The sequence below is a fragment of the Grammomys surdaster genome, unplaced genomic scaffold (genome assembly GCF_004785775.1).
Source record: "Grammomys surdaster isolate TR1022 unplaced genomic scaffold, NIH_TR_1.0 203, whole genome shotgun sequence".
In the NCBI taxonomy this organism is placed as follows: Eukaryota; Metazoa; Chordata; class Mammalia; order Rodentia; family Muridae; genus Grammomys; species Grammomys surdaster.
The window spans coordinates 2533483-2554656 of NW_021604648.1; the positions used below are offsets into that span (position 1 = coordinate 2533483).

At 42.6% G+C, this 21174-nt stretch overlaps 1 protein-coding gene across 2 annotated transcripts in view; it reads left to right on the forward strand.

The window, feature by feature from the left end:
• The window catches only part of Uvrag (UV radiation resistance associated), a 239871-nt gene that overhangs the window by 125335 nt on the left and 93362 nt on the right, over positions 1-21174 (forward strand). For both annotated transcript variants that reach the window (XM_028770684.1, XM_028770685.1), the window contains exons 8-11: positions 329-455; positions 12899-12983; positions 15107-15194; positions 16543-16603. In XM_028770684.1, the coding sequence (XP_028626517.1) occupies positions 329-455; positions 12899-12983; positions 15107-15194; positions 16543-16603 (361 nt within the window). The remainder of the gene's footprint in view (positions 1-328; positions 456-12898; positions 12984-15106; positions 15195-16542; positions 16604-21174) is intronic.

Sequence of the window (21174 nt, forward strand, 5' to 3'; positions counted from 1 at the left end):
CCTTGGTAAGGACTTGTCTGGTCCATGTATGTTAAGTAGAAATGGTAAAGGCAACTTCTTGTCTTGTTCTTGAATCTAGGGCCTAGTTTCTTACCATTAAGTATGATAGTAGGTACCAGTTAAGGAAGTTTTCACTCATTTTTTTGTTTCTGAAACTTGTGGGTCATAAATAGGTAGTGTCTTTTATGGTATGTCTTTATTGTGTACATTTATCGTATGTATACATTTATTGATATTCAGATGCCTTTGTTGGTTTAAAACATGGTGGATGTGCAGTTACAGCTATAACTTTATATTCATAAATTTACCTGTGATTTTATTTATTTAGAAAAAAGAAAGTGAATGTCTGCGATTAAAAATTTTGGTGCTTCGAAATGAACTGGAAAGACAGAAGAAAGCACTGGGACGGGAGGTGGCCTTCCTGCATAAGCAACAGATGGCTCTACAGGACAAAGGTGAGCAGTGCTGCTGTCAGCCTCTCTCCACAGACATGTGCCAGTTGGTTTTCGTTTGTTGTTGTTGTTGTTTGTTTCTTTATTTGTTTGTTTTGAGACACAATTTCTCTGTGTAGCCCTTTTGTAGTCTTGGAACTCACTCTGTAGACCAGGCTGGCCTCGAACTCAGAAATCCGCCTGCCTCTGCCTCCCAAGTGCTGGGATTGAAGGCGTGCGCCACCATACTCAGCTTGATGATATTGTTGGGTTTTTGTTCTGTTTTAAATTTTTAAAGTATTTTTGTAATATCTTGATGTCGATGTAAAGCAAATATACATATGTACACACACACACACACACATTTTTCACAAAGTGAACACCTTCTGCTGCTCCTGCCATCCACCATGATTCCCACTACACTACACTAACCAGGTACCCTCAATGAGACCAGAGTTTGCTTTTGCCTCACTATGCATTTTATAGCAGTCATGTGTACACATTTTGCTAGCTTTTTCAGCATGTTTGTTAGAGTCAGTCTTACCTTCCTGTAATTATAATTGATTCTTAAAGCCAAGTAGAATTCCATTATGCAAATAAGTATTTACATGCTTTCAGTGTTGGTAATTTCCAGTTTGAAACTATTATGTTAGTCCTGCCATGCATGTTCTAGTGCCTGCTTCCTTATGGAGTTTCCTGTAGAACTGCAGGATTGTAGGATGGAAATCTTTCTTCAGTTGTAATGAATGGTGTTTCAAGGTTTTTCAAAAACGTCTTCCGTCTGCCTGGCCTCTATCTTTGCCCGGCACCCTGATGTGCAGCACTCAGTCTTTGTGTGGTGTGTGCAGTATACCCTTGTGTAGTTCAGGGTTCCATTCCGACAAACACCATCCTACACACTTAAAATGGATCTTTTATTAAGTGTCAGCTGAGGTCTTTTAATTATTTGTTAAATTTTTATACTGCCAGTTTCTGGAATTCCCTGTTTATGGATGTGGGGGCTTTCTTTGACATGCGCAATAGGCACTTGTTCCCACCCATACTATGGCTTTGACATGCGCGTTAGGCACATGTCCCATGCTGTGGCTCGCTGCTGGTTTCATTCTTCTAGGTTACATTTGACGCTTTGGAGCCAGATTTAGGAAACATTTGCCTGTTTGAATGAAGACTGTAAAGATGTTCTTCTTTATGTTCTTCAGAAATCTTTACTGTTTTACTTTCCACATTTATATCACCAGTTCATCCGAAGTGAGGGTTATGTGTCCCGTGAGTTACAAGTTTCATCTGTTTTTCACAGAGACTGAGCACTGCAGCTCCACTTTCCTGTGTGTCCACTGCTGCAGCCTTGCTCAGGCCTGTGAAGGACCCTCTGCTCCGGGCCGTCAGTCTACTTTGCAGCTTCTATTTTCCTTCTGTCATACTTTGTTTTGATGTCTGTTGAAATTCTTCAGTTTAATTGTTTGTCTTCCAAATCATCTTGGTTATTTTTGTTCTTTTTGCATTTTTGTATGAATTTCTAGACAAAACAGAAAGCCTTGCTAGTAGTTTAATGGGACTTGATTGAATAGCTCTGTCAGGATGGTTATGGGAAATAGAATCTTAAGCATCTGTCTCCCACCCCAAGAAAACCCCACGTGCCGTTATTTCTTAGATTTTTAGCAAAATACTGCTGAAACCGTAATGCATGGGTCTTTGCTTAGTTGAGTTTATTCCTATTTTCTGATGCTTTATGAGACTATTATAATTCTGTTTAAATTTTATTGTCTACTTGATGATGGTATATAAATACACTGTTGACCTTTTTTTTTTAAAGTGGCACTGATTTTTATATTATGTTCAAAAGAAAACTTTTGGCTGTAGAGATGGCTCAGTGGCTAAGAGCTCTGATGCTCTTGCAGAAGGCCTAGGTTTGATTCTCAGCATCTACATAGTGGTTTACAGCCATCCATAATTCAGTTCCAGGGCATCCAACACCTACTTCTGACCTCCATGGGTACAAGGCACACATGTTATGCACAGGTATACAGGCAGGCAAAATACCCATACATATAAAATAATAGAATGATTTTTAGCAATTCACTTTTAAAAAGATTCATTAATTTAATACTTTAAAGGCTGAATAATACTGGTAGGAAAACATTAATAGATATGCTAATTTGATATATACCCATGAACAAATGGTAGTAGAAAGTCTTCGCTTTTTATATGTTTCTGTAAGACTGTACAGTGAACATTGCAGTTCATGACGCAAAACACTTCTGGCTGAGCAGAGGTATTTAAATTCATGAGCTAACAATGCAAGGATGAAAATACTTCTGTGGCTTCCATAGCTCCAAATCACTACCAAGAACTTCCTTTTAAAGTAAGTAGTATGGTGGCCTTGGGAGATGCCTCTGTTGGATTGGCGCGTAAGCATGATGACTTAAGTTTAGCTCCTCAGTGTCCACATAGGAAGCTGAAGGGTGGCAGTGTGTAGCTGAAGGGTGGCAGTGTGTAGCTCAAGGGTGGCAGTGTGTACCTGCAGTCCCAGTGCTGGGAGACAAATATGGAAGGATCCTTGGGGTGTGCTAGCCAGCTAGCCTAGTCAATCAGAGAGTGTCAGATTCCGGTTGAGAGCTCATCTGAAGAAATAAAGTGCCCTGTGATAGAAGAATATGAAAGGAGAGATGGCGTGGGGTATGATCATGATACATTATGTACATGTATGATTGTCAATGAATACTAGTTGCTAATTTTTAGAAAAGATGGATGAGTTATAGTATGTACTCATGAGTTTCTCTTTCTAGGGAACATCTACATTAGGCAATAACATGCTTCCTGTTCTTTCTTTCATTTAATCATTACTAAGAGTCCTATGAGTTGAAAATACTGTATCTTTTTAGGGATAAAGATATGGTATATATGTTATCTCTTTTGTTTGAGCTGTCACACTCATGGAACTATTTAGTCATAGAAAGAATGACAATCCTTAAGCTAGATGAGTCAGACCAGTTGACTTTTTTTTTTTTTTTTTTTTTTTGGTTTTTCGAGACAGGGTTTCTCTGTGTAGCCCTGGCTGTCCTGGAACTCACGCTGTAGACCAGGCTAGCCTCGAACTCTCGAACTCAGAAATCCGCCTGCCTCTGCCTCCCAAGTGCTGGGATTAAAGGCGTGCGCCACCACCGCCCGGCTACCAGTTGACTTTTAACACTGAGTTTATGCTTCAGTCCCTTCTCTGACATTTACAGTGGCATCAGGGATCAAATGCGTGGCCTCTTGCATGAGCCCTACCGCTGACCTTTACCCGACCCCAGGCCCTGAATTGAGAGTTCATTTATATTCCTCAAACTGTTAGAGGCATCAGAGAGTTAGGATCTCATGTTGATCCTGTGGTAAATACAGAGAAGTGCTAGACAGTAGGAAGAGAGTGTAGCTGGGTAGAGGTAACCAAGTTTATTTCCTGATAGGTCTTGATATATTTCGGGATATCCTTGTTCACCATGTTCATATTTGGTAGACAGACACAAACTTACCCACAAATCTGAGTCTGAGAACCTGGTGAGGGGACAAGGTCAGGAATGTTTGTTTGATACTTAACCTTGACTTTGCTGCTGACTCTTCTGATAACCATAGGAATTACTTTTGCTCTTTCTTATTCATCTTTCAGTAGCATTGCCGCGTAGAACAGAGTCATAGGGATTCATTTCTGAAAAGAATTTGAAGAAGCTAGGTGCCTATTATATCTGTCAATATTTTGAAGATAAAAATGCATTGCAAGATGATTTATTTTTGTCTTTTTTCCCCTCACTCCAACTCTTCCCAGATCCTCCCTACTTCCCTAACCAGCCTACTTCATGTTTTCTCTCCCTCTCTCTCTCTCTCTCTCTCTCTCTCTCTCTCTCTCTCTCTCTGTCTCTCTCTCTGTCTCTCTCTCTGTCTCTCTCTCTGTGTGTCTCTCTCTGCCCCATCCCCCACTGCCCAAATGAGAATAACAACAAAAGACCAATAAGACAACAAACACACAAACAAAACAAACTGTCCTCAACAAAATCACCATGGAGTTTGTTTTGTGTTTGGCTGCCCTGGCACTGGGCCTGTCCTTAAGTGTGATTAATATACCCAGTGAGTTCCATTGGAGAAAGTGATTCTCCCTTTGCTAGTGGGTGTCAATTGTAGATATCCTCTTGGTTAGGGATAGGATCCTGTGTCCACTTCTTCCTCCCAGTCCTATGACCATGCTGGCTTGACCATGCAGGGCCTGTACAGGCTGCCACAGTCTCTGCCAGTTCATATGTGCATCAGTCCTCTTGTGTTTGGAAGACTATTTCCTCCCAGTCATGCAATACCTCTGGCTCTTACAGTCTCTCCTTCTCTTCTTCCTCCTTCTCTTCTTCCTCCTTCTCTGTGTAGATCCCTGAGGCTTGGATTTAATGAAGACATGAAATATATGACTGAGTGTTCCATTATTCTCCACATATTATCTAGCTGCAGGTCCTTGTGTTAATTCTCGTTTCTCATATGAGCTGAGTGAGGCCCTGAGTGAGGTACAGCAGCATGTCATCATTAGGAGTCATTCTCTTGCTATGTAGCTTTATCAGAATAATAGCAGTAGGTTTTCTCATAGGCACGTGACATATCTAGTCTCAGGTTCTTGGCCACATTAGCAATGTCAGGTATGGGTTCACTGGAATGGGCCATAAATCCAGTCATAAAGAGCTTGGCTGCCCCATAAAATTTGTGCCTCAGTTACACCAGTTTCTCCTTCTGGTAAACTATTGTTGTAGGCCACAGGGTTTTTAGCTGGTCATTAGTTAAAAGTTTTTACCTTTCTTCTCTATCAACAAGATTGAACCTATTTCTAGTACTGGAAGTGCTTAGTCTAGTTGGGGCATTGTCTCTCCCATTGTATGATGACTCCATTTAAATTACTTTCACACACACACACACACACACACACATACACACACATACACACACGCTTCTACAACAGTGGGACTCTGTTTTTTCAAAAGGCTCAGGCTCTGAAGCACTTATGTTCCTCATGGTAGACCCTAATTCATATACCAGTTTTTCTGAATTTAATTAAGGCTTATCTGGTTCCCACTAAATAAGCTGTCATTGCTGCTGTCTGTAGTGTGTGTCTGACATGCAAGCAGTGGATAGTGTGCCCTGAGCTGTGGACCAATAGCTAGGGAACTTTTTTCTGTTTTCCTTTTCGTTGTATGGCAAGAGTAATGAATATTCCCCAAAGAGTACTTGTGTTTGGTAGCATTTTAATTCATGGGAGACCTGAAGTGGAGGTCTTCCATTTTCTTAGTTTATCCTTAGAAAGGTATTCAGCTATTTTAGGGTTGTTTGTAGAATACCCTTAGGCTGTAAGATTCTGTTCTTACCAAAATGTAGGATTGGCAGAAAGGATGGAGATTGGTTTTTATTGTTGTTTTGTTTTGTTTTTGAATCTTTGTTAAAATTTAATCCTGTGGTATACTTCCCTGAAAAGACACCCCACTCACCTGCCCAAACACAAACTCTCGGCCCCTGTGCACCTTGAGACTTCCCCAACCAGCTGTTCTCCTGTTGTGTTTGGCTTTCTTAGTTTATTGTGATAAGCAAAAGTAGAACCAAACATGTTTTATCTGCAACTCTCATTAATTATAATAATTTTTTTATCATTTTTCAAGAAATTTGTGAACTAGTATTGCCTATGACTGTAGTTTGTTCTTATCTTCTGTGCAGTGGAAATTTTCTTCTGTTGTTGTGGCCTGCACTTCAGGGAAAAGATGAACCGCAGTGTGTTGGGATGAACCACAGCGTGTTGGGTGGTAAATTCCACTGTGATAACTTAGTGGTTAAAGCCAAGAGGAGCAGAGAAGAACCTGGGGATTTTTTTTTACATTGGCTGGGACATAGCCTGCCTTGTCCAGTCCTTGAGCGGCAAGCACTAGAGAAGCAGGGTGATGTAGAATGGGTAAATAAAAAGATTAAGATACCCAGCTTTGGGCAGTTATACAGTGAGCAAGATAATAAATAAGAAACTCAACAAGTGGCTGGAGAGCTGACTCACCAGTTAAGAACACTCACTGCTCTTCTAGAGTACCAGGAGTTCAGGTCCCAGCACCCATGTGTCAGGTGGTTCACAACTGCCTGTAACTCCAGCTTGAGGGCATCTGATGCTCTCTTCTGGTCTCCACAGGCACCACACAGAGACACATAAGTAAGATTAAAGTTTCTTTTTAAGAATAATCCAGTTAATAGTTGTCACTATCTACTAGTGCTAGTACAAGCCGTGACAACAAAAAGCTAACAATGGGACGCCACTGTCCACAAAGATGGCTTGGGAGAGTTTGCCTTAAGGAGCTCAGTCTTGAGACTAAGACTATTAGGCAAAACTAAGTGTGGACTTAAAAGAGGAGAGGCTTGGCTTGCAGAGTTAAAAGAGACCCCAGAGCTGGAGCACTGTATTGTGTGAACTGGGTGTCTTAGGGTTTCCATTTGCTGTGAAGAGACATCACAACCATGGCAACTCTCTTAAAACATTTAATTAGGGCTAGCTTATACTTCCAGAGGTTTAGTCCGTTATTGTCATGGCAGGAAACATGGTGGCGTGCAGACAGACATGGTTCTAGAAAGGAGCTGAGAGTTCTACATCTTGATCCTCAGGCAGCAGCAGGAGACCGTGTGCCACACTGGGCATAGCTTGAGCATGAGACCTTGAAACCTACCCCACAGTGACACACGTCAACAAAGCCACTCCTCCTAATAGTGCCGCTTCCTATGGCCAAGCATTCAGACACATGAGTCTATGGGGCCAATCCTATTGGAACCACCACAGTGGGTTGAATGGAAGGGAGTTCAGAATAGACTTGGAAGTATTTCCTTATTTAGTGACTAAAACAAAGCTGAGAAAATACAGCATGGGCAGTTTGTTTACGTATTTGATGGCCAGAATTCTACAATATCCTATTACTTTTCGAGGTGAGGGGGTCACTGTTCTAATTATTGGAGCTAGGAAAGGCTTAGGAATTACAGGGACTGGTCTTTTCCTAGAGTGAAAGCAAATTAGAGATTCAGATAGGATTGGTAGGCGGACACCTCCTTGTGCTTTGTGGTTATTTTTAAGTAATGTTTCAAGCCAGCTATGTAGTTTTGTTCACACTCTTGGACCTCCATGGGGGTATGCACAGAGTGCAAATGTTGGAGAAAAGTGATGCCATCCTTATTGTGTATGAACAAAAAGGAGCTCAGAGAAGTTAAGACTTTGCTGGTGTATGTTAACTCCAGTCCTCTAGAAGCTGGGACTGGTTGGCTTGCCTAGACTACTGTTACTTTAATTTTCTGAACCTACTTTTAATGATGGTTCTTAAACACTTTAACCCCCCTTCTAGCCTATTACCCACCAAAGGTAGTGGAAAAGAAAGGAGATGGGGGAAGTGGACCTGTTTAGAAATGGTTCTTTGGAGCAAATCCCATCTGCATTGTGAAGAAATCAACAGTTCAGTTCACAGGTCAGCAGCAGCTCAGTCCACTCACAAAGACTTCATGGATACACCAGACTTCAATTTGGTAGAGTTGGGATAGCAAACAGGAATCAGCAGTGGTGGCACAGCCTAGCAGAGACAGACAGGCTTCAGCCGCATTAGCAGCAGGAGGAATTAGGACCAACAAGGACACCAGGAGAAGTTCTCAGCTGTGCCTGTCTCAGTGAAGCGAAGATCAGTGAAGATGTGGGACCAAGAAGCGTTGCAGCTAGCTCTACAAGTAAGGCTCTCTCACAGTCCGTGGAGTCCTATTTGTACTCCCTCCAAACATCACATGTCCCCCACGAGTCTTGCCTCATCATGTGTCTTGCCTCTGACCTAACAAAACTCTATGAGAGTCTGTCTCAGCTGACAGCACTCTGCCAGTCAGCCAGAGTCCTCGGAAGCAGCAAGAAGCAGCAGCACACCACCAGAGTTTTTTTTGGTGCATTTCTCTCTGTGGAGTCCTGACAAATGGAGCTCAACTATGCACTGTAAGGGGGACCAATACATGCGTGCTGTTAGCTAAGAATCCTTCATCACGTGTCCTTTCACACGTTTGCTTTAGGAGAACATCCTCTCACCTGTGTCTGCTTCAGTGAAACGTTCCTTCATGAGTCTGCGTTAGCCTTTCACCTGTGTCCACATCAGGAAAACACTCCTTCACATGCTTGCCCAGCAAAACACCATTCGACACACTGACTTTCCAAAGAATCCTTAAGGTCCCACTTCAGACTACATATGGAGATCTTGTCTCAATAAAAAGATTAAGTACAGACTTGTCTAGAGTTTTGAGTGTAGCTTAGGCAATGTTTTAGCCCAGATACGTCTGGCAGACAGTCTAAATTCAACTGAAGCCCCAGGTCAATGCTTTCATTCTTAAGAACTAAAATGAGCACTGCCCTCAGCTGTCAGACCAGTTGTGTAGAAGCAGAAAGCCAATTGCTTCCCATCCCTGTAATAAGGGAACTTACCAGTTCCTGAAACAGAGGAAATAATTCTCTTAGCACTAAGTTCTGGGGGTGGAATTTACTGTGCAGTTTCTTGTGTGCAAGATGGTGAACTTTGTAATGAAATACAGTCAATTACAGCTTTGCAAAAATCACACATACAAAAAACTATCTCACACATACAAAAAACTATCTACTAACCCATGAAAAGTACAGCATCCTAACTTCTGGCATTTTGCTAAGCAGAGAATTTTCACAGTTCAAGAATATTGCTTTTTGGTCATCTGGCATCGTATATAAAACTCAGAATGATCGTTTATTGGTTTTAACTGTAACTTTGACAGGATCTGGCCAATAACTAGTCGAAGATCAAATTCTCTAGGGAGAGAAAGCTTGAAGAAGCTATGTTTTGTTTTCTTGATGATATTCTTCAGCTGTTAGATTTACAGGCACCAACAGTGCCGTTTAGTTGTTAAGTCTGTACTGCCTGCCTGTGTTCCCAGTGCACAGAGGCTGGTCTGAGTAGGGTGGAACACTGACGTATGCCTAGACACGGGGATAGCTGGAACGAGTTGGGGAGATGCAAACTCAGCATATATTTCTTTTCCTTCTCTCCCAAAGACCTATTGATAGCAGTAATATAGATATAAGGGATAAGTCCGTACTGGTGGGAGTAAAACAACCCTAAACAATACAGCATAGGTAAGATTATGTGGAGCAATACAGTAGAGAAAAAGTGCAGCCCGGGAAGAGATGAGTAGGCTGCTTTCAGGGTTCCTGGGAGACAGAGCCCTCTGGGATTTTTAACTTAGACTTTCCAGGTAAAACCACTAGGAGCTAAGAAAAAGCTGTTGCCAGTCTGTGGGATATGTTCTAGCTGGGCTGCCTTGTCTGGCCACAGTGGGAGAGGATATACAAAGACTTGATGTGCCAGGGTGGGGGATACCCAGGGAGGGCCTCCACCCTCTCAGGGGAGGATTGTGGGAGGGGGTGACCAGGAGGAGGGGCAGTGAGAGGGATGTAAAGTGACTAAATAAAAATGAAAGAAAGAAAGAGAGAAAGGAAGGAAGGAAAGAAGGAAGGAAAGAAAGAAAGAAGAAAGAAAAGCAGGAGCAGGGAGGTGGCCTGTGGCCCATTCCTTCTGTTTGTTTGAAGTAACTTTTGATAACATTTGTTTTCACTGCTTTCTATACACAATGAACTCCTGACCTTGTTTGGTCCCATGTAAGTATTTGTATACTTATATGTGTATAAGTATTTGGCATACTAGAAAGGTAGAACAGAGAGGAAGGTGACTATGGACTTTTATATGTAACTCAGAGGAGGGTGGAAGATGGCAGAACGAAGGATGGAAACACCCTGTACTAAGACGATACCAAAGTAACACACTCTCTTCAGCAGTTGCAGTGGTTTTAAATAAAGTTATTGTCTCTCCACACGCCCACCGCATCCAATATGCTCTGAAGGAAAGCTGCGCTGCCAACAGCTCTGGCTGCTTATACTAAGCTGGTGCTGAGGAATGAGGCATTTTACATACATAAATCGCTGTTGCTTCGAATGAAACTATACCAGTTGTTTATATTAATCAATTATTCTTGGGGTTGAAGTGATTTGAGGAAAAATATTTGAGGGAAAAAAATGCATGAACAAGACCACATAGAACAAATGGAATAGCTTCCCCCCACTCCACCCCCAACACACATACACACAAGCTTTTAAAAAAAATGGTATGTTCACATTTGACTTCCTGCACCGGCCTAGAACAGAAGAGAGAAATCTGGTGTTTTGCCTAATGAAAAGGAGACACACTTTCCTCATGCATCAGAGAACTGAGATCTCAGGACAGCCAGGTATGTGCAGAGAGAGAGAGGTGGGAAGCTGTGCTGACCACCAGTGATGGCACATAGAGAAGGTGGGGCCTCTGAAGAAGAGGGGGAAAAATTCGGCTAAAGCTTTTACCCATTGTTCATGGCCAACCTGGGCTTGCATGAAGCCATAGGAATTGTAAGGCAGGTCACTCCTGCTTGGATGAGCTTCCTTTGGCTAGTCACAGGAATACTGAGGACATGGAAGGAAGCTGAGGGTGTAGGTCTCAAGGAGGCCGTGGCTGTTCCTGAAATAACAGCGTGATCCTCCTGTAATAATAGCAGCTATGTAAGCCTTCAGAGCTAAATACCCTAAAGAAGTCTAAGGGACAGAAAAACAAGTCTGGGGACAGAAAGACCTGGTATTCCCGATAGACAAATGAGCAAGTGCACACAATGGAAGTTGAAAAGTGAAGCTCACATCTTTGAGTAACTGATGAACACAGAGAAAGCTGGTGAAAATGAACGTCCTTCCATCGCTGCTGTGGAACTCTGTCATGACGTGGTCATTGCAGTATGGAATCAGAACACCTGTGATATCCCACTGGGCATGCAATCCTGTTTGGGAGGGCTTAAGAGTTCCAGAGGCAGCATCTGTGTCACAGGAGGCCCTGCCTCTTCGTAAGGATAAATTCCTTTCACGATTGTGGGAGGAGGGAGACATTTTCCTTGGTGTAGCTGCACAAAAGTTACCCATGTTTCTGTAAGTAATCCAACTTAAGCTCAGGAATGGTGGAGAACATCACTGCAGGTCCTACAGATAGTAAAGCCAACATGTTCTGAGGATACCCAGAGCAAGGATGAAGAGAGGCTAGGTCTAGGGCCACTCGATCATGGGTAGTGAGTGCCAACCCAAATGTCATAAAATTATCAAGACAAAGATTTGGGGAGGAGTATTTGGCTGCAGAAGATGAGTGGTGCTCCTTGAGTCTGGAGTCTTAACTCCTCCACGTGTTGGTCTTTATAGTTGAAAAAGAAGAAAAAGATGCTCAGAGAAACTGTGAGTATAAACTGCTTAGAGCTGGGGGATTGGATCTATAGCACAGCATTTGTCTAGCATGAATGAGGTCCTTGGTAAATTAAAAGACAAACAAAAACTCTGTAGGTGGTGGGTTTTGTGTTAAGGTCCAAACTCGATTCTGGCCAACTGAGCCTGTGTTGTGTTCTTCCTGTGTGGGTGGGAGGGGCAGGGGGCTCAGGGCAGCTTCCTGTGTGGGTGGGAGGAGCAAGGGCTCAGGGCAGCTCTTCTTAGTGCGTCACAGTTCAGGAAACAAAGTCCCTGGACAAACTGCGAAACTGAGTAAGTCGGGATCTTACACCGTTTCTCTGTGCCTGAGGACTCTGTAGATGTAATCAGGCCTGGGCTGTCAAGAATGCAAGCTCTCATTTTCTCAGAGTAGGAGGATTGAAAAGGATTTTATTATCACAAAACTGGAGGTCATGCAGTTCACTTAGTCACAAGATTTAGGCATACGAACACAAATATTAATCATTAGCATAGTAATGCAAACACTAAAAGGAAATGTTCTGTAATAGGATTCGTGTGTGAGCCTTTTGAGATAAAATGTACGATAGCACTACAAGCCACATCTATAAAGCTGAGTTTTGCACAGCCATAACTTCAGACTGTCACCATGTAAAAATGCTTGAGGCATAATATGGAAAAATCTGAACGCACATTGCCTGTGCCCTGTGATTTCACTAAAATATATACAAGCAAGATGAAAGTTCATAAAACTGGCTATATGAACTGTAGTGTAGCCATCAAAATGTGGGTAATTTTCCTGTTCTACATTTTACATTCTCAGTAATGTTATGTAGAGAGTTTGTGGTTGAAAATAAGTTAACCAGTCTTTCAGGAGTGAAGTCTGAATTTTGAAGTCTCATAAAGGTTTCTTGGTCAGTGTCCAGAAACCTGTGTTGCAGAGTCTGAGAGTCCTGCTGTTTGCCTTCTGCTGGGCGCTGGACCAATGTAAGCCGAGCCAATGGCACCTTGTCCTGTTAGTCCATCTCAAACCCTCTATACTGATGCGACTTGCCTGCCCACTCTGTCAGGTCATCACAGGCAGGAGACTGACCTCTGCGTGTGTCGATGTGGTTGAGCATTCTGTCTGCAGTATTACATCTGTCCTGTCTCCTTCCATCTCCCCTTGTAGGAAGTGCATTTTCGACTGAGCATGGCAAGCTTCAACAGCAGAAGGAATCCCTGAGTGAGCTGAGGAAGGAGTGTACTGCCAAAAGGTAAAAGCAGCTGAGAAGAGCTTCTCTGAGCCTTAAGCTTATAGGAACATTGGGATAGCAGCATTTTAAAAGGCTGCAACTAATTTACATCCTGTGTGTCTCAGCACCCCATTCACCTACTCAGCGGAGAGTTGTGAGGACCCACTGTGTGTTTGCGCCATGAAAGAATTTAGAAACAACTTCCTCATCACCCAGGCCACAGTATGGGGCCGATATTTCCATCCTCTCCTCTCCTGCCTTTTCCATGCCCCCTTCAGGTAGTTAGCTGGCTTTCTTCAGACTTCTGCTTCTTGATATCACTTTTGATGACCTCTGCAGTACCTAGAACATTGCTCTGAGCACTCTCTCTCCAGCTTTCCAGCCGAACCCCAGTGCTGCTATCAGTGAGTTCCTCTTAAAATACCATTTTTTACCATACTTTTCTCTTCTTAATATGGTGATTCTTTGCTTAATTTTCAGATACCCTTCAACAAATTAGCATTATACAACTATAGTTTATTTTAGATTTTCCCTCAACATAAGATGACAATAGCTTTTCTCTCCTTGAACGTTAATTCCTAGTCACCTCTGTTTCTCCCCTTACCTTCATTCCCTTCTGTGGTAAGCTCTGTCATTCTGCATTTTCCTTTGAGGACTCATAGACCTAGGACAAAGCAGAGAACATCTGCTCTTATTCCCCAGTTTGCAGGTAGGAAAACCAAGCTCCACAGAGTCTCCGTCCAGCTCACTGGCAGAGCCGCCAAGGGTCCCGTGCTCCTCAAGCAGGAGGAGTAAAGCTGTGTTCTCCATCACGCTGACTTGACAACATTTTTGACTCTAGATTTTCTCATAAGCAGACCTATATGTCTTATGGTTTAATTCACTTCTGACCCTGCTGGATACTTCCTGACAGTTCCTGCAGACTGACACCTGTGTTTCCTAGCAGCCAGCTATGATGGTTCCCACAAGTTCCTCCTTCAGTTCAATTAGTTGTCGATTTTCTCAAGGGCCTCACAGACTTGGGGAAACACTGATGTTTACTGGTTATGGTAAGGATTGTCAAGGATACAGATAAACTGCCAGATGGAGGTGGCTCTGTGCCCACTGTAGACTTGCCATCTTCTAGGTTTCTTCACCATATGACGCTCATCAGGCCTTGTCCTCTAGAAATGATACAGAGATTGCTTTCCAGCCCCTTCTAAGCCTTTCATGGAAGGAGGTGTGAGTAGAGCTGAAAACTAGTCCTCTACTCCTTAGGCATGACAGTGACCCGCTCTGTCCTTGGAATGTCTGCTGCAGCTCACCTCATTGCCCTAATCATGTAGGCATTATCAAGAATAACAAAAAAATAACCCCATTATTCAGAAAATTCCAAAGGTGTTAGGTGCTGTGGTTAGAGACCCAAGCAGTCTAGCACATCTGCTGGTGAAACAGAGCCCTTTGCAGCAGCATGAGGCCTTCCCTTCTGCTCTGCCTGTAGTTTCTTTTAAACCCCTTCTGTTTTTAAGCTCCTAAGACACACAGGAAACATACTCTGTGATGTTTTATGTTGGCCACGGTTTTAAAGTTGATCAGGAGGTGAGCGCTCATCTTACCCAACACCTTGGGATTTTGCTCAACTGTTCATCTTATTTTGTTATTTTTCTGATATCACAGGACACTGTTTCTTGAGACAATTATAATGTGTAGCTGTAAAAGGATACTTTTATTTTTCTTTCTCCCCCCTCCCTTTTTAAAGGAAATGCCATATAAATCAAATCCTGAAATCAAATCAGCTTCCCTGAGTCACTGGTTATTAAGTGTTTAGTGGGTATAGTGATAGCTCACTGTGGTTGATGGAATAATTGAGCAAGCACTTGTAGTGCTCCTGGTATGTAGTAATAGGCACTCCTGGCATGGGTATTTGGTTATTATATTCTTTATAGCTCTTAGCACAGTGCTGGGCATACAGTAGCCCACAGTGTAAAGTTAACATAATTGGCAATGTTGGAAACAGGTCAGGCTATCACTCTTGCCTCCACTTCTGAAATTCTCTAGCCAATTACAGACCATTTAATTGTCTGTGGTTTAATTAGGTAGAAATAAGTGTTAGAAAGCATGCAACATAATTTTTTCATGAATATACTTTGCCTTTTCCTCCTTAGGGAGCTCTTTCTGAAGACTAATGCTCAGTTGACCATCCGCTGCCGGCAGTTGCTCTCGGAGCTTTCCTACATTTACCCTATTGATCTGGTAAGTCTCAAATTCCTGAAAAGGGGGGGGGGAATGTTGAAAAGATGATTCTTCTTGAAATTTCCTTTCAGTGAGAAAGTCATCACTCTGCATGCTCTCTCATGATTCAGGGGAACTTTAAGAGCTAGTATCCATTTCAAGAGTATATCAAGATGCCAGTGGGCAGAGCTGGGAAGAGAGCTCCACCCTGAAAGTGCTCCCCATCCAAGCACAAAGACCCAAGTTCCATCCCTTGGACCCAAGTGAAAAGCTGGGCATGGTGGCTCACTCTTGTCCCAGTGCTGGAGAGGTGGAGGCAGGAGGATCCCTAAGACTCAATGGCTAGTCCACCCAATTATCAAGCCTCAGGTGTTATTGACACACCCTGTCTCAAAAGCAAGGTAGACAAGTAGACAAGCTGTATTGGGGAATGCCCCTCTCTCTCTCTCTCTCTCTCTCTCTCTCTCTCTCTCTCTCTCTCTCCCTCCCCCTCCCCCTCCCTCCCTCCCTCCCTCCCTCCCTCCTCCCCCCTGCCCCAAAACATTTAGTTGGTCTCAAAAAGTCCCCTAGTTTCATTGTCTTATCTATCAGCTTGATGGTGTGAATTCATATCATCAGAAACAATGCCAAATTATTTCTGGTTTCTTCAGAATCTTTTAATTCAACCAGTTATCCACCATTTCTGATGTGTTTTCTGATGTATATATGCTGCTTTAAAATATAATTGCTCAGTGACCTATGTGCATTTGTTCATTAAGGTATTCCTGAGGGAACTGTCAGGACATTACATTTTTAATGCAGTTTCTTAATATAAAAGGTGATAATGAGGTAAATCTGAGTGTGTTATTAGTTAGAAAATCAAGTCTCCTAAATTTGGTAGCTTCCTTGTTAATGGTTATCAATTTAGTAAACTGATTTTTCAGAGAAAAAGCTAATAGAATTTGAATTTGCTCCTAGAATCTTATTAAATTGTTTATGGAATGAATATGGGTTAGCCAGAATGTTTTCTTTTTCTTGTTTTAAAAACAGATATCATGTAGCTCCAGCTTCTTCAAACAGTTGGGAATGAATTTGAACTCCTAGTCCTGCCGCCATGCCCCAAGTGCTAGGATTATGGATTATAGATATGTCTGGCAAGAAGATGTTTTATGATGTTACTTTCATATGCCCTTTTCTTTGAATAACACACATGTAATTTTACTATCAAAATGTCAAGCATAACAAAGTCCAGGAAAGTAGTGTGCCAGTCACCATGCAGCCTGGGCCGTCTTCTATATCTAACTCACTGACCTGCTGGAGTCTGGATTTGTCTTAGTGGCTTTGCTTTTTAGTACAATGAATTAATTTCACTCTTTGGTTAAATTCACAGAATGAGCATAAGGATTATTTTGTATGTGGTGTCAAGTTGCCTAATTCCGAGGATTTCCAAGGTATTTTCTTTCTTTCTTTTTTTTTAATTATAAGGATTTGGTATATATAATATGTATGGGAATAGAGTTATCCTGATAATGGATACCCAGTACTTTGTCCAAAGGGGATTTTAGAATTTCTGTGCATTCCCTGTTAGAAGTACATAGAATCTGCTTCCCTCGTAGTAAATGTAACAAAACATTTAGCCTAATCTTGGAACAAATAATTACTGAGCCTTTTATTTGAAATTTAAAATAATAACAATAATAATAATCATGGGCTTCAGATAGCAGACTGGTAATTCCCGGTCTTTGTTCTTGGTTTTTGTGAAAATTTCTGTAGAGCTAGGAACGAGGTTAGAGCAGACGTTGTCTGTTGTTGAGTCATGTTGTTACCGTCCTGAAAAGTGTTTGAGATTTAACCCTGGGTATTTCCATGTAACATAACTTTAATTTGTTGACTTCTCACTTTTTTTTTACATTAAAGGGATTACAGATTTCAGATTCCAAATATTTCCTGTATTTTAAAATCTTTTCTAGTTTTTTTATACCAAAGACAATATATTTTAATGTATGTGTCAGAAATCTGCACTCAAGGCCTCGTGTTTGTACACCAGGCACTTTACCCTTTGAGCCTTCTCCCCAGTCCAGGAGACTATTTTCATTATTAATAAATTGTCTTACTTTCCCCTGTAGCCTAAATGCTGCTTGCATGCCTTCTAATATGTCTTGTAGAGTATTTGAAAAGCCAGTGTATACCACAGAACTTGAGAGGAGGGTGTCATTAGTATCCATCAGGACATACTTCCATTTGCCTTTGAAGAATATTGCTGTTTGTGGTCAGAAACACTCAGGCGGCGTTTATTCAGTTACCCCATCTGCCTGCAAAACACCTGGATGGCTGGGCTATGGTATAAGGAGAATGATAGCCAAGAGACTATCAGGATTCAGGTCTGTAGGCCATGTCATGTTTGCGTTATTTTCCAGTCAGACTTCTGTCATTGGTGTGAGAACTGGGACACACCAGTGTCTATAAAAGCTTGAGGTTTTGATTCATCTTTAATGCTTATTTAGCCAAAAGAAGGCGGAGAAGTGGCGTTAGCAGCAGGGCGGGGCAGGGCAGAGCAGGGCGGAGCTGTTTCCCATTGTACATTGAGCCTTCACACCTCTTTCAGTCAAAGGGTACACTTTGGTGTTCATTTTATGCAAAGTTGTGGTGTTTTAGAGCCCATGGTGCATTATTTTTCTTGCTCACTCATTAAAAAAGCATTTACTGGAGCTAGAGAGATGCCTCACCAGCCAGATACAGCACCTCCATAGGCATCAGGCACAGACATGATACACGGACTTATGCAGGTAAAACACCCATACACATAAATTAAAATGATAATTAAAATTGTATTTGCTAATTGCTCTTGAGAACAGTTCCCTCACTTTGGAGGACTTGAGGGTAAGCTGACCCTGAGGGTATGAGCTCTGTACAGCTGGCCCTACTACTTTTCTCCCATGCAGTGATGTGGACAAGGGAGAGATACCCTTCTTCTCGCCTGCTTCTTGTCACCTACAGCATGTGGGAAACCTGACTGTGAGGTCATGAGAACAGAACTGGCCCTCCCCATCACCAGTTATAGCACTTGGGAGAGTGGCCCTGCACCTCACCTGAGCAGCACAAATAAAGCTTATCCTAGTGGCTGGACACGGATGAGCTAACCTTGAGGGCATGAGCGTGGGAGAGCTGTACCTACCACTTGTCTGCCCTGTAGTGACATGTGCAAGTGAGAGATGTCTTCTTACCCCTTGCCACCTATGACAGGCAGGAGAGCTGGCCCTGCCCCTCACCTGCTGTAGAACTTGGGAGAGCAGGCCTTGAACATCTCCTGGGCAGCACAGTAGAGCTGACCCTAATAGTGGAGATGCTGGTAAGCCCTTCAAGGGTTTGAGCGTGAGACTGCTGGCCCTGCAACTTGTCTGTGCCCTCCCCTGCTCTTGCCCTTTGTCACCTATGGCAGGTGCTAGAGCTGGCCCTGAATGTGGGGGTTGAAGGCAAGCCAACCCAAGGGTGTGAGTGTGGGAGAGCCGGCCCAACCTCTTGTCAGTAAATTTAAGTGGCATTACTTGCAAAAGGGAGAGGAGGGAAGGAGAGAGAAGATCAGATCTATATGATTGGAATATAGTAAGCAGCAGGGGAAGAGAGGGTCAGAGAGAGAGGAGAGAGGTCAGCAGGCCTTGAGGCCACTGGAAGGGGGTTCTGGTTCATTCTCAGTAAGTGGCCAGTGCCAAAAGAGCTTCAGAGGGGCTGAGGCACGAGCTGAGCTGTACTGTCGTCTCTCTGGTGCTAAATAGGGAATGGACGGCCTGGTCGGAGCAGGAATGATGTCCATGGCAGTCTGCTACCCTGGTCTACCCAAGGTTTCTGGTTCTACTTCGGTTTTCTTTGGAGTGCCTTGTTTCTCATGGTTTCCATAGCTGTCCACACTTTGAATGCTTAGTAAAGCCTAATACATTCTCCAGTCCTTTAAAAGATGCACAGTAGCCCGTCAGTGAAGTTGATGAAGAGTGAAATAGGAGATAAAATGAAGCGATCATTTAATTTAAGCCCAAGGCCCTGTTCAGTCCACTCCCTGAGAGCCCTAGAGTCAGAAGTTTTGAGAAGGATATACGCTAGCTATATTGTGTTCACATTCTGCAGGACACTTACGTAGTATAGCAGCACAGATGCCATGTTTGTTATCTACCTTGCCAGGTTCTAAAGGATACAGAGAGGATTAAGGCACTGATCTGGCCTTAGGGAGGTTGTAGTTCTGTTGTGGGCAACAGATATGTAAATAAGCCAAGCAAGAAAGTGGTTACTGAATACATTCTATGTCAGAGGCTCAAAAAAAAAAAAAAAAAAGTGGGAATAGTTCTCTTGGAAGGGGATTATAAAAGCTACTTCATAGAACCAGAGAATGTTTGAAAGAAGGATAAGAGGGTGATTTAAGTTGGGTGGGTAGAAATGCAGCAACATCAACCAGATATTGATGGAGTGCCTGTAATTCCAACAGCTGGAGGCAGGAAGATCAGGAGTTCAATGCCAGCTTCCACTACATGAGACTGTTTCAAAAATTGCAAGAGTAATGTTTGTTTGTTGTTGTTATGCTGTTATTTTAGTTCTGTGAGAATTACTATTATGGATAGAGAACTACCTTGTTTTGTTGTTTCAATTTTAAAAAGAGAAAGAAAGAAATGAAGGAAAGAGAGGGAGAGTGAGAGAGAGGAAGGGAGGAGAATAAAATAAATAAAATAAAATAAAATAAAATTGAGGCTTTGAAAAATTCAAACATTTTTCCATCCAAGAACTCACCTTAACTAGTGGCAAAGCTTAATGTTACCACTGATGTACCTGAATCTAAGGCCCTCCTTATTCCTGTGGTGATGCAGCGTGCTTGTCTTTAATAATGACCTCCTGAGCATCCAAGGACTTTAGTGTGCTATAGCAGTGCATTCTGGGAGAGGTTCTAGGAGAGGAGCTTCCAGCGGGTTTTCTCATGTTGTCTGTGAGCCTGTGAGAGATACGGATTAACACTACATGGGTCAGTGGTGCTTGGGGAACTCCACTAGGGGCTCTGTATTTATTATGCTTTTCTGAGTAAGTCAGTTATTGTTACAGCGTGCCAGCGAGAGCTGGACACAATGTGAGGAAAGGGTCCAGAGAAGAGTGCTCATCTGAGTTCCATTGACTGAGACATTTAGTTTAAAAAAGAGAAATGAAAAGAAAAGAACCAATGTTTGTGCTTGAGTGTTCTTAAGTAATCCGTAGCACGAGAGCCTTTTGTGGTAATGAGACCCAGGTGTCCTTTGTGTCTGTGTCCCTTCATGCAGGCATGGTTTCTTGGAAAGGAGAGTCCGTATGTCAAACAGTGTTTCACTGAGAACATGGAATGACTCCATAACTGCTGTGGCACTGATTAGAGTCTTAACTATTTTGTCCTGTCTGAGAGAGGGTGCTCGGTCCTTTAACAGATGAGCTGCCACGGGGACTGGGAAGGCGGGATGGTAAGAGCTTTGTGATCACTCACTGTGCTCAGATGCATTGCGATAGGAACAGTTTGTCCAACACAGAACTAAAGGACCGCTGAACTGATTTATACTGTTTGTGAAGCTATTGTGTGTGCGAATTTTTATCATAAAGATTACACAAAAGCTCTAGCTTTGAATGGCTTTCTATATCTTAAAAATAAATCATAAATACCTGTTATAAGGGAACTGTGGCTTTTTTGTTTTGCTTTCAAGCCCTTCAAACACTGTTGAATTAGTATCATTTCACATAGCTCAGTTTTACAGTTCCTTCCATGGCTCCCAGCCATCCTCCACCCTCCAGCTTCCTAACAGCAGAAGTGTCATTTTGTGACCTTTCTACTCCCTAGAGTAGCTTAGGAAACCCACACCTCTGCTCTGTGTTAGGTGTGGCAGACGTCGTTAATGCTTGCTGGAAAAGCACATCTCAGAGGGCCGTGTTTTGGCTTTGTCAAGTAAAATATCTTTCAGATCTCAGAATGCTGGGAACCGTAAACCTTTTGGTTTTCAGCTAAAATTATTGGCAGCAGACTGTG